The 12,885-nt window shown below is 39.7% G+C and overlaps 1 protein-coding gene across 1 annotated transcript; it reads right to left on the bottom strand.

Annotated features, from left to right (window-relative positions):
* Positions 1-9,270: 9,270 nt before the first annotated feature.
* Positions 9,271-10,431, bottom strand: LOC118736586. Its single transcript, XM_036466640.1, has 3 exons — positions 10,179-10,431; positions 9,887-10,112; positions 9,271-9,808 (listed from the first exon to the last, which is right to left on the bottom strand). The coding sequence occupies exons 1-3, from the start codon at positions 10,395-10,397 to the stop codon at positions 9,444-9,446; spliced, it is 810 nt and encodes a 269-aa protein (XP_036322533.1). The 5' UTR covers positions 10,398-10,431; the 3' UTR covers positions 9,271-9,443.
* Positions 10,432-12,885: the final 2,454 nt, after the last annotated feature.

Genomic DNA, 12,885 nt, shown 5'->3' with positions numbered 1-12,885 from the left:
CATATTCCTCTTTTTTTTTATATTCTTTTCTCTTCTTTTTTTTTTATATATACTCTCTTGCGGATTAGGCGCAAGGATTAAGTATCGGTATGTGTTATGCGGATTAGGCGCAAAACTATTTTTCTCTTTTTTCTTGCGGATTAGGCGCAAGTTTGCAATAAAAATGATTTTTTTTTTTTTTTTTTTTTTTGTATTTTGTTTCTTTTTCTTTATATATTCTCTTGCGGATTAGGCGCAAGGATTAAGTATCGATATGTGTTATGCGGGTTAGGCGCAAAACTATTTTTCTCTTTTTTCTTGCGGATTAGGCGCAAGTTTGCAAAAATTAAGTTTAATTTCTTTTGCAGGATAGAGGTCCATACTGTTCTCGAACTAGCTATGGGGGATCGTGTGATCCGTTTTGAAGGCAGCGTAGCCATTTGTCAAATTCGATGGCGCCGCCCGCTACTAAGGCACGATTTGTCCCACTAACAAGCCGGGCTCTTGTATTAGTGAACATGTCCTTTGCTTTTATTTTCATTAATTCATTAATTTTGGTTTCGAATAAAAAGAAAAATTATTTTCTGAGAATTAATTTATCTCGATATTTTTTTTTTTTGTTTCTTTCAGTTTCAAGTCCTAGGATGTGTATTCCTGCGTTTGACATTTCTAATGTGGGTTTTGTGGATTTTTTTCCCACTTACTGTGGTTACGGACACCTTGTTGTCTTTTGCGACAATTTCTCTCTTGTATATGGGTTTTTGATCTGTTTGTCCTTCACGTAAATGATATCATTTTCATCATAACGCTCCGGTAGAGATCTTCTTTTATTGTGCCGTTCAATATACTCTATTTGCTTTTGAGTTAGTAAGGTTTTTAAATATTCGTTGGTTTTCTTGCTTTTCTCCAGCAGTTCCTGGTAATTGGCCGCTTTTGCGCGGTTGAAAAATACCTCACTGGGTTTTCGGTTTATAACGGAATGAGTGGAGTTATTGTAGCGATCTACTGCTATATTTACTAGCTGTTTGATTTTTAAATTAGGACTATCTATCTTCAGGCATCTGATAATTTCGATTAAGGAGGAATGGAGTCTTTCTACTTGGCCGTTCACCACGCTGCTCTGAGAAGGTGTACAATACAGCCTAACTCCCAATGACTCTAACAGATTTTGTATTATAGGGCTAACTAGACCGCGCTCGTTGTCGGTCACAAAGATATCTGGGGTCGTAAAATAGTGCAAGAGTTTGACTATTTTGTCCTTAAGGTGCAAAGTGGACTTGTTTCTTAAGTGAAAAAGTTTTGCGAATTTTGAAAATTTGTCAATGCAGCTGAGAAATTTTTCTCCTTGTATTTCGAATATATCGACATGAATTATTTCGCAAGGACGCGATGGGATAGGTGTGCTTTGTAACTCCGGTTTGTTGGGCGTCTATCATATTTGCTGATTTTACACGTTTCACAGGACGAGACATAGCCCCTGATTATGCTGCTCATTCTTGGAAAGTAGTACTTTTCCAGGATTTGTTTTTTATTTTCGTTGGCGTTGCGATGAGCTCTTTTATGCTCCGCCCATACTATCTCACAGATTCTATCAGGGTCTCTCAGATCCTCGACAATGCACTGAGCTACTCGGATCTTATATTGCATGAAATTTTCAAGGTATACTTTCTGGAGGAGCCCTAATTTACCCTCCGGCATTTTAATGCCGTTAATAACATTTGGCCTAAGTTTTTCCTTCAGAACGTTAATGAGCTCCTCTTCGCTGATTTCCTCTATCTTTAAGTAGTGTCGCGAGTAACCTGGATGGGGTTCTTCAAATATTTCTAGCCTACCCCCGAATACAAGCTGGTTTCTAAATACGTTTAGGGGCACTTCAACGAACGGTATAAGGTCGGAGTTGTCCTGTTCTGCACTATGTATGGTATCACCAGCCTCGCTTTCGGAATCCGCTGTTGACCCTGTGGTTGCATTTTGACTAGCGGCGTCGGATGTGGATGTTGTAAGGGGATTTGCGTGAGTTTTGAGTCGGGACAGTGCGTCAGCCACGACGTTAGATTTGCCTGGCTTATAAATTATTTCGTAATTGTATTCCTCGATCCTGGCCTTCCAACGTTTTAGCTTGGCGTTGTAGTTTCGGTTACTTAAAGAGAAAGTCAGGGGTTGATGATCTGTAAATATTCGTATTTTTTTCGCTCCATACAGGTAGTTCCGGAGGTTATCCAGAGCCTATACGATAGCAAGCATTTCCTTTTCGTTTGTTGCGTACGCCTCTTCTGTAGTGGTTAGGCTTCGCGATATGAATGCTATGGGCTTGTCTTTGCCATCGTAGTCTTGTGATAGCACCGCTCCGAGAGCAAAATCGGAGGCATCGGTCGTAAGGTTGAAGGATCTGTCAAAGTTAGGGAAGGTTAAGACCTCGGAGGTCGTCAGTATCTCCTTGAGATTCATGAACGCCTCCTGCGGTTCCTTGTTCAAATTAATGGGCACTTTTCTCGATTGTGTTGCCCTTACCCGTGCGTGTTCTCCTCGGGTAAGGTTGGTGAGCGGTTTTGCAATTTCTGCGTAATCCCGAATGAATTTACGATAGTACGATGTTAACCCTAGGAAGCTCTTAAGCTCTTTTAAATTAGACGGAGGCAGCATGTATTCCCTCAGAGCTCACAATATAGCCAAGGAATTCTACGCTTGTCTTCAGGAACTGCGTTTTCACAAGGTTAACCTTGAGACCCGCAGCTAAGAGCCTGGCAAGGATAGTCTCAATGTCCTTTAGATGAGTGCTTTCATCCCTACTAAAGATTATTATATCGTCGATGTATACAAAGCAAATACGACCTATAAATTCCTTTAGCACGTCGTCTATCATGCGCTGGAAGATAGAGGGTGCATTTTTGAGACCGAAAGGAAGCCGCAAAAATTCGTATTTTCCATTCATGGTGGAAAATGCCGTTTTTGGTATATCGCTTGATTTCATTGGGATCTGATGAAATCCCGAAGTTAGGTCAAGTGTCGTAAAATACTTTGCACTACCGAGACTCGCGATGGTGCCATTAATGTCAGGTATGGGGTAGGTGTCAGGGATGGTTACGGCATTTAGCCGCTTGAAGTCTATCACCATTCTGTAATTTTTTTCCCCATCTGCCTGAGATTTTTTTGGCACAATCCATATGGGTGAGTTGTAGGGACTTTTGGAAGGACGAATTATGCCTTCTGCTAGTAAGTCCCGGATTTGCTTTTCCACCTCGTCGCGCATATTAACTGGGTAGGGGTAGCTTTTAGTGTAAATGGGGTTTTCGGTTGTGGTTCTGATTTCCGCTTGGACATTGGTTTGGATTTCCATGCCTCGGTCAACTGGGCCAAAGAGAATTTCATATCTTTCTAGGATCTCGTAGAGCTTATTTTTTGTAAGGTCGGTGATATCATTATCGAAAGGAATGTTTAAGGTGATGCTGTTAACCTGCTGCGCTTCCTTTCGCTTAAGGGGCAGCACAATATTTAGAATGAGAGTGTTGAGCTCCCTATCTAGAACTGCTTTAATTTCCGTCAGCGTATCATCACCTATTATCCCGTCGAATGATTCAAGTCCTGGAAGAACAAAAAATGTGGTGGGAATGTCCTTGCCCACGAATTTAAAAAAATGGCCGCATATTTTCCTGTCTACATTTATAGTGCCCCCTGCGGAAATTACCTTAAATGGTTTTTCTACTGGCGTAGTATTTTGAGCTACGCGCTCGCTTATATAATTTTTGTTCGCCCCCGTATCCACTAGAAATTCTAAAATACCCAATCCTGCGTGGCGTACTCTAGATATGGTACGCCGGACACGAGGCTCCCATGGTAAAATTTACCTGATCTCCCGTGATTTGTTCTTTGTTGATTTCACCTGCTTCCTCATCGATCGGTACCAGGTGGAAGAGTTTATGTTGCTTACTGGGGGTTTTGTCTGAATATCCTGGGGAGCTTGCACCCCTCTTGGTGCTGTCATATCTTAAAAATCGAGTGCCACCCGTCTGTCGGGTCTGGGCTGATGGTTCTGCTTCTGCTCTTACTACTGTTATTGTTTCTCCAATTTTGGGAAGACTATTTGCTTACTCGGGTTTGCGCTGATCCTGAGAAGGAAGGTCTAGGCCTTTGCTGGTTGCCATTCTGCCACACGCGGTTGCTATTTGGTTGGAATGAATTCCTTAGGGCGGGATTACCCTGGTCGAGGTTGGAATAATTTCTTTGATCGTGGGAAAAAAATTTTGGAGCTGAAGGTTGGTAGCTGTCATTAAAATTTCTATTATCCCTGTGGAAGGGTGGGCGGTAGATAGAATTTCTGCGGTCTACGTTTAAAATCTTGAGACATGCAGAATATGCCTCCGGTAGTGTTTTCAAGTTTTGGACTAGGAGCAGGGCAGGCAGATCTCCGTTTAAGCCCCTTATGAAGACATCCAGTGCTCTTCGACGATGTGCCTCTGCCAATGCTTCTACTGTTTCCCCGTGTGCATATTTTTCGGCCTTTATAGTATTAATCATTAGAGACAGGTGCTTTTGCACCTGAGCATAAAAGTCGGACATCTTCTGACGCCCTTGTGACATTAACGTCAGTTGCTGCTCTAATGTTTCTATGTCCCTTATGTCTGCATAGTGCAGGGAAAGGATTTCCTTCACCCTGCCCCAGTCGGAATCTAGTATATTGTGCGTAAGTAATGCAGAGTCTGCTGCGCCCCTAATCTTCCCCCTAATGTGCCTCAATATGGCTGCGTAAATCGGCTTATGCCGCACTATTTCGTAATCTTTTATTACTTGTTCTAAACTATGGACCCAGGAGCCATAGTGCTCTCGTGATCCATCGAATACCTGCAACTCTTTTACACAGTTCGGCAGCTTAGCCACCTCCGCTAGCTCGACCTCCGTCCGAGGACTGACTAGCGGCTCTACAACCGGTTCTGGCCTGCTATCCAAGGACTGCCTACGCACTTCCTCTACTTGGGCTTCTAGCCTCTCCAGATTACTGCCGAGCCCTGAAAAAGACTCGTCGTTATTTTTCGACTCCACACTTTTGAGCCGTTGGTCGATTTTCTTCAGTTGGGAGAGAATGGCATTGATAGCCCCATTCGTCTCCGTTAGTGACTTTTTGATTTCCTCAGAGTCCATGACTTCCTTACTACAAAAATAGAAAAAGAAAAGGGAAATATACAGTGATTAGATTATACTCACAAAAGCCAGTATCTCATTGGGCTAATAAACTATTTGCTTTTTTAGCTTTCTCTATTTGGTTGAGCTGTTTTGCTTTTTTTTTCCTCTCTAAATAAGTGATTTAGTTTTTGACCGTTTAATGTTTCTTTTGTCTTTTTTCACTAAATAGGTTACTAAATTTTTGACCGTTTAATGTTTTTTCCGTCTCTATTAGAAATTTGTATCTTGTAAACACTTCAATTTCACTTAGTCAAGTTTACTTTTTATTTTTCATTTTTTATTTGTTCTTTTTTTTTCTGTCCACTCCGCACCCGATTGCTCGGGCGCCACTTACAGTTCTCGGAAGGAGAACTGATAAAAAATTAAAGTTGCGGTGAACTCACTGTTCACCGATCAAAGGAAATACACAAAATAATTTGATTCACAAATAAATAGGTTTATTGTGCACTGGTTGCACTCCCTCATTCAACTGATTCGAACAATATTCATTTCTTACCAACTAACTTCTTAGTCTAACTTACTTATGTCTACGTTGCAGATCCCACCACCAACCGGCATTTCGTAACCGATGAGTTGCGCGTGTAGGCCAATATTGCTTATGCTGCACTTCTCACGCCTTATTGGGCGTATTGTGTTACCGATCGCTTGCGCGTGTGCTAAGTCAGCGAAAGTGCTATTTGGGGCAATGAAGAAGTCACATGCACGGCAACGTGAGTAAAGGGTGCGCCATTGGTTAGTATTGGGATTACAGGTGTGATAACTTATATATATATATGATCATAAGCGGGCGGTGCCACTCCCATTTTCCAAAATTTTACCATAAACGTATTTCTTGGTAAATAGTTGCTGCGAGCATCAATTTTGAATAAATTAGCTTTAATATTTATTGATTTATCGAAGATTTTGTATTTCTCAAAATTACCGTTATATGGGATGTGGGCGTGGTTATTGTCCGATATAAAAAATTTTCCGTCATTTCGTATGTTGTACCAAAGCCAACAACTGGGCCGAGTTTGGAAGAAATTGGTGCAGCGGTTACCAAGATATACACATGTAATCATAAGTGGGCATGGCTACGCCCATTTTCCAAAAACTTATAATATTCTTATTTTTCGTCTGAAAGTTATTGTAAATATCAATTTTGAGTGAATTATCTTTAGTAGTTACTAAAAAATCGCAGTTTTCGTATTTCTGGAAATTACCGTTATATGGGAAGTGGGCGTGGTTACAGTCCGATTTCGCCCGTTTTCAATACCAACCTACCTTGGGTTAATGGAATCCTACATACCAAATTTCGTTGTGATATCTCAATTTTTGCTCGAGTTATCGTGTACACGGACGGACGGACAGACTGACATGGCTTAATCGATTTCTCTGAGCATTTATGTATACATTTGTCTATATCTATCTCGATTCGTTTTGGCTGTTACAAACAACCGTTATTCAATTTATCATAAGTAGATTTGGATAGTTTCATATCTAGTGATTCCTCATCGGGGAAGATTAATATTCTAAATTTTATAGCTGTATGCATATGTACACATTTGCTTTCGTTAAATTGCAATTTCAACTGCTTCCACTTCATATTAATACCAGACGGCCTAGTATGCGGTTGCAAAACCACCCCCGCCCAAGAAATGGGTAGTGTGCTGGGTTTGGGACTGGCCACGTAAAATCAGGCTCCAATGAAAAATCAGGGAAAAGCCTCGGATGAAACCCCCCTTTTGATGACGACCACGGCAAACATTTAAAGGACTACGATTTGAGGGCATGTACATGGAATGTCCGGACCCTTAATGGGAAAGGTGCCTCTTCCCGACTGGTTCATGTCCTCGTAAGGACGAAAGCTGGCATCACCGCCATTCACGAAATGCATTGGAAGGGGGGCTAGGCAAAAAATGGCTGGGGCCTTGCGACGTCTACTACAGCTGTCATATAAAGGAGCGCCAATTCAGTGTTGGATTTGTGGAGGGAGAGAGACTCCGTCGCTGAGTATGATCGTTCACCCCGGTGGACGAACGTCTAGCCACAATCCGCATCAAAGCAGGATTCTTTAACATCTCGCTCATCTGCGCCCATGCCTCGAGAGATGAGAAGGACGAAGCGACCAAGGATCTTTTCTATGAGCGTTTGTAGCTCACATCGAAAAACTAGAAACCAAATCGATGATGTTGTGATAGACGGAAGGAATGATTCCAGTGTTTTGGACGTACGCACACTCAGAAGTCCAAACATTGACTCGAACCACTATCTTGTTGCAGCCAAGATACGCTCCCGTCTCTGTGCAGCAAAAAATGTGCGCCCAAAAATGCAAGGAAAGCTTAACGTCGAAAAGCTGAAATCACAACAGACGTCCAATGCATTCACTACTCGACTCTCAAAACTGCTCTCTGAGGGCACTCTTCACCGCACCAAACACCACATTTCCCGTTCATTAAGTACCGCTGCCGAAGAAGTAGTCGGTTTTCATCGAATCCGAAAGAACAACTGGTATGATGAGGAGTGTCAAGAAGCTGCAGAGAAAAATGATGCCGCCTATAGGGCCACGATGCTATCGGGCGCAACGCGAGCCATGTGGGACCGTTATAAGGAGCTGAAGAGGGAAGCGAGGCATACTTGCCGCACTAAGAAGAGAGAGGTCGAAATACGTGAGCGGGAAGAGCTTGAAATTTTGGCCGACAGGAAAAACGCTTACTTAGCCGACATACGGAAGGTTTTAAGGCCAGGGAGAACTCTTGTAAGAACAACAACGACGGCCTAGTAAATGATGTCCCGAGCATTCTTAAACTATTTTCCACACTTTTCCACCCTACTACATAAATGGTAACACCTCTGAAAGCTTTGGAGAAAAACTCGACGATGACGAAGTCGATTTTCCATTGCCTGAATATGACGAGGTACGAATAGCAATAGCGCGCTTGAAAAACAACGAAGCTGTTTGAGCTGATGGCCTGCCAGAGGAAATATTCAATTACGCAGAATATGGTCAAATGAATGCATGTGCGCCAACTACTGCGGAATCAGCTTTCTAAGCATAGGTTACAACGTCTTATCGAGCGTATTGTGTGAAAGGTTGAAGCCCACCGTCTACGAACTGATTGGGCCTTATCAGTGTGGCTCTAGACCTGGCGAATCCGCCATAGACCAGGTATTCACAATACCCCAAATCTTGGAAAAGACCCGCGAGAAAAGGATCGACACTCACTACCGATTTGTCGATTTTTTAAAAGGAGTTGCGTATACGCCGAGTGTCTGATATGGCTGTGTAAAATGACGTTGAACAATACCACCAGCTCCGTCAGAATTGGGAAAGACCTATCGGAGCCGTTTTCTACCAAACCGGATTTCAGTTAGGGCGACCCCATTTCTAACGAATTCTTTAATTTGATGTTGGAGAAGGTAATAAGAGCTGCAGAACTGAACCGATCAGGAATAATTTACTACCAGAGCGTGCGATTTCTGGTGTACGCTGATAACATCAACATCATCTGTAAGAAGAACCGCAATATCTGTTCTGCCTTTTCCAAGTTGGATAGGGAAGCAAAGGAACGAGGGCAAAACGAAGTATCTCCTGTCATCAAACAAATAGTCAGCGTATTCGTGCCTTGGCCCTCCCGTCACTGTTGACAGTTATAATTTCGAGAAAGTAGAGAATTTCGTTTATTTGGGAGCCAGCATTAACATCGATAATAATGTAAGCATGGAAATCCAACACAGAATCGCGCGTAGGAATTTCAGGAGTAAAGTTCTCTCTCAACGTACGAAAGCCACACTATATAAGTCAGTTATTATGCCCGTGTTGGTATATGGCGCCGAAGCATGGACAATTACCTCGTTTATACCAATACATAAAGCGCTTTGACCCAGTGCGCTGTGATTCAAAACGGAAGCATAAATCAACTTTCAATATGCTCAGATATACAAAAGTGTATCAACCCGAATTTGTTTTCAAAACGCTTTTTTTCTCACATCGGTTAGAAACCAGATATAAACACATCACTCATTTAACGCGAAGTGAAAAAGGACTGTTTTTTTTATATAGCCCGTTTTAAATTTGAATTATTATTATAACCAGGGATAGGATTTATAGGCGCTAAAACCTGAGAAATAGGCAAATTTAGTTTTTAAAAAAGGCAAAAAAAAGGCATTTATTTTTTAGTCTTGTTTGGTACATATTTAAGTATGGGTGTACAATCCGACAATACTCGATATGTACAATGTACATTGTAAATACATGTATGCATATATATTCAAAAATATTTACATATTTAAATTGGTTGAATGCTTTAACCGCTGGTGCTTTCATAGTAGCACAATGCTACTAAATGCATTTTGAAATTTTCGGGCAGTAATCTCATGCGATTATCCCGAAGCATAGCTTTGAAGGAACTAAATGTCCTCTCAACATCTACAAATACCAATGGTGCCCAATTCAAAAACTCAACTTCATTTATAGCTATATTTTCTGGTAATTCCACAAACTTTTCACCATTCACAATTGCGGCAACTTTTTTTATAACTTGCAGGCCTTGATTCGATTGGAATACTTTATAAAATTTGTCCAATATAATTTTAGCTACTGGTCCCTTGGCCTGTTTTAAATTGTTTTCTATGCTGTTGAGAATTGCCAATGGATTGCTAATAGGTTCACCTTTATATGTAAATACAAACCAATAAATTAGAAACTTTATATATACGAGTAAACACAGGTATAAGAATAATACAATACCTCTTTTCTGAAGCATTTTGAAAGCATTTCCCTCGCTTAATAGGAAACCAAAATTTGCCTGGATATAAGCCAACTCCTCTCGGATGCCCTTATTTGCAAACAATTTTTTCGCAAAAATAACGCAGGCCGCATCGTCATCAAGACCTTCAACTATTTCTTTGATCTCGTTGAAGTTCTTTGCAAAATAAGATGCTGCCTCAAGCCAAGTTCCCCAGCGCGTTAAAACCTTTGAAATCAAAATTTTTTTTTAATCACACTATTTGCATATATATTTTAAATATTTGCAACTTACAGGTTGAGGAGGTAGAGGGAGATCCGGTTGTTTTTCTTTAAAAAAACGAATTCTTGAGGGGCTTTTTGAAAACGCTTTTTTTATATTAGCGATTAAGGAGTCAATGTTTGCGTATTGGCTTCGAAGTTTTTCGAATATCCTGTGAACTCCGTGAGCAATACATGTAATATGGATTATTCGTGGGTAAAATAACTGAATCCCTACTACGCTTTTTTTCATATAGGGTGCGGCATCTGTTACAAATATCAGTACTTTGTCTCGTTGAACAATGTAAACCTTCAAATAGATAAATAGGCAAAAAAAAGGCAAAATATTACAAAAAGGCAGAAAAAGGCAATATAGTCAAAAAAGGCACAAAAAAGGCAATTTAAAAATCATAGTATTAGTGTAGAAAGACATAAAACGCGTGATTCTTTAATTTATTTATACATACGACGAAGCAGACAAAATAGGCAAATGCCTTAAAATCCTATCCCTGATTATAACAAATTTGAGTTCTTGCTCGCTTCCATTTCGGTCAACCGCACAAATTAATTATTTAAGAATCGAATAAAAATATCAAATTTAGTTTACTTTGGGCCTTTACGCGTTGGCGATGGCCAGTACCGCAGACGATGGAACGATGTATGAGCTTTACAACGATGTAGACATAGTGCAGCGAATTAAGATACAGCAGCTCCGCTGGCTTGGCCATGTCGTTCGAATGGGCTCCGACGCTCCAGCTTTGAAAGTATTCAACTCAGAACCCTCTGGTGGTAGCAGAGGAAGAGAGAAGCCCCCATTGCCAAGTGGAGAAAGACTTGGTTCACTTGGCATTTCTAATTGCCGTCAGTGGGCACAGATCGTCGCCTCAGAAAACGGATCACGAATGTGCAAAATCACGATTTTGGGATTTTGATGCAGATTTACTAAGTTGAGCATGCTCTTTTGATTTCTGCAATCCATTTTTTTATATCTCCCTTAGTTTTTGAGATATTTCGTGCGCATTTTGTCGTATGTTACATAATATTAATGATTGATGTATGTGCTGAAAATTGGTCACATACGACAAATTCCCATACAAACGTACTTTTTTTAAATCATAAAACATTTGTCGTATGTATCGCAAAACTTTGAACTTGCGACAATTCGATGGTCCTCTACTATATCGACACAATTAAAATTGGAAATTAAACTAAGTATCTAATTTTTAAATTTTGCACTGAGTCTCCAATGAAATGAAAGAAATAAAAATGTACAAATGTATTTACATAAAGAAAACGTATGTTCGTAACATATTTTCAGCATAAGAGATGTACAGATTTTTTTTATTAAAGACATGAATATGTTTTTGTTATGTTTTTTCTAATAAGTAATCATTATTTAATAAATACGTCTGGTTTTTTCATCAAATTATTCCTTCGTCGTTGAAATAGATACTTTAGTATTGTCGTATATTCTATGGACAAAACAAAGTGGTGTGTAATCGCTACTTACGACAAATGTATACGGAATGAAAAGTAAATTTTCTCATTAACGTTAAGAGATATTAAATGTAAAAATATGGAAAATCACAACTGATAACACCAACTACGTCTCCTTCAAAAATTACAAAAATCTACCGTACAGTTTCGGATTAATTCGACCTTAAACATCAAAGTCAATTTTCTCAAAACCGTGTTTTGTAACATTCGACATCCGTTTTCTGAGACGACGAGATGAGAAACGACTGGCGTGCTTTGTTGAATTCAGCCAAAATAGCTTAGGCGGTTACAGCGCCAAATAAGAAGAAGAAAAATCCTGTCAGATAACAAAGAGAAAGATAAGGTCAGTGTAGGACAGGGGCGCACCCAGGAATATATTTTGGGGAGGATATTATACCTCCAAAGATATATCACCAGAAAATACTGAAAATTCGCTCAGAGAATACGTTCTTTAAAATACATTTATTCAAGTTTTATGTACAGTATGTAATAAATAAATGAACTTTTTAAAGTTTCATAAATTGCACTTTATTTACATAAAATTAACAAAGAGCTCAAATATTTTTAACCGACTTCAAAAAAAGGGGGAGGTTATCAATTCGTCGGAGTAAATTTTTTTCTTTTTTTTATGTATACTACCGCTAACTTTGGACCACGTGAACCGATTTCAATAATTCTTTTTATTATCGAAAACCTCAAGGGTCGTCCCGTAATTTGGTTTAGATGCGATCATTGGATCATGGAGATCATGGTACTCCTAAATTTGTATATGAGAATTGAAGTCGGTTGTTTTGTTTGCTTAAAAATTACTTGTTTAATAAAATGTTCCATAAAAACAAGATGCGCTCAACTTTCAAAGATAATACAAAATTTTAAAAAAGATTTTAATTAAAATAAATTAATTAGTTCCATGAAATTTCGACACATTTATGTACACTTTCCTCGATTTCTGGCTTCTGGTTTTCGATAGAGTTGGTGATTTTTCACGATTGCCTAATTTTTTTTAATATTTAGAATGGCGAAAATATGAACTGAACTTGAATTTTTATTATGTAGCTCATTTTGGTGGAACGATCCCGAAGTTGGCAAATTAAATTTTCTAAGCCTTGTTAAGTGCATATCATTGGTAAACCCCTTTAGGCTGTAAAGTGTAAAACACAGCAGTAATGCACTCCGTACATTACGCGTCTAATCATAGTAGAGTAATCGTTTAGTCATGCCGAAACGGATGCATGACGACTCGA

This window comes from Rhagoletis pomonella, unplaced genomic scaffold (genome assembly GCF_013731165.1).
Source record: "Rhagoletis pomonella isolate Grant_MI unplaced genomic scaffold, Rhpom_1.0 Rhpom_scaffold_00003, whole genome shotgun sequence".
NCBI lineage: Eukaryota > Metazoa > Arthropoda > Insecta > Diptera > Tephritidae > Rhagoletis > Rhagoletis pomonella.
This window is presented reverse-complemented; position numbering and strand designations above follow the sequence as displayed.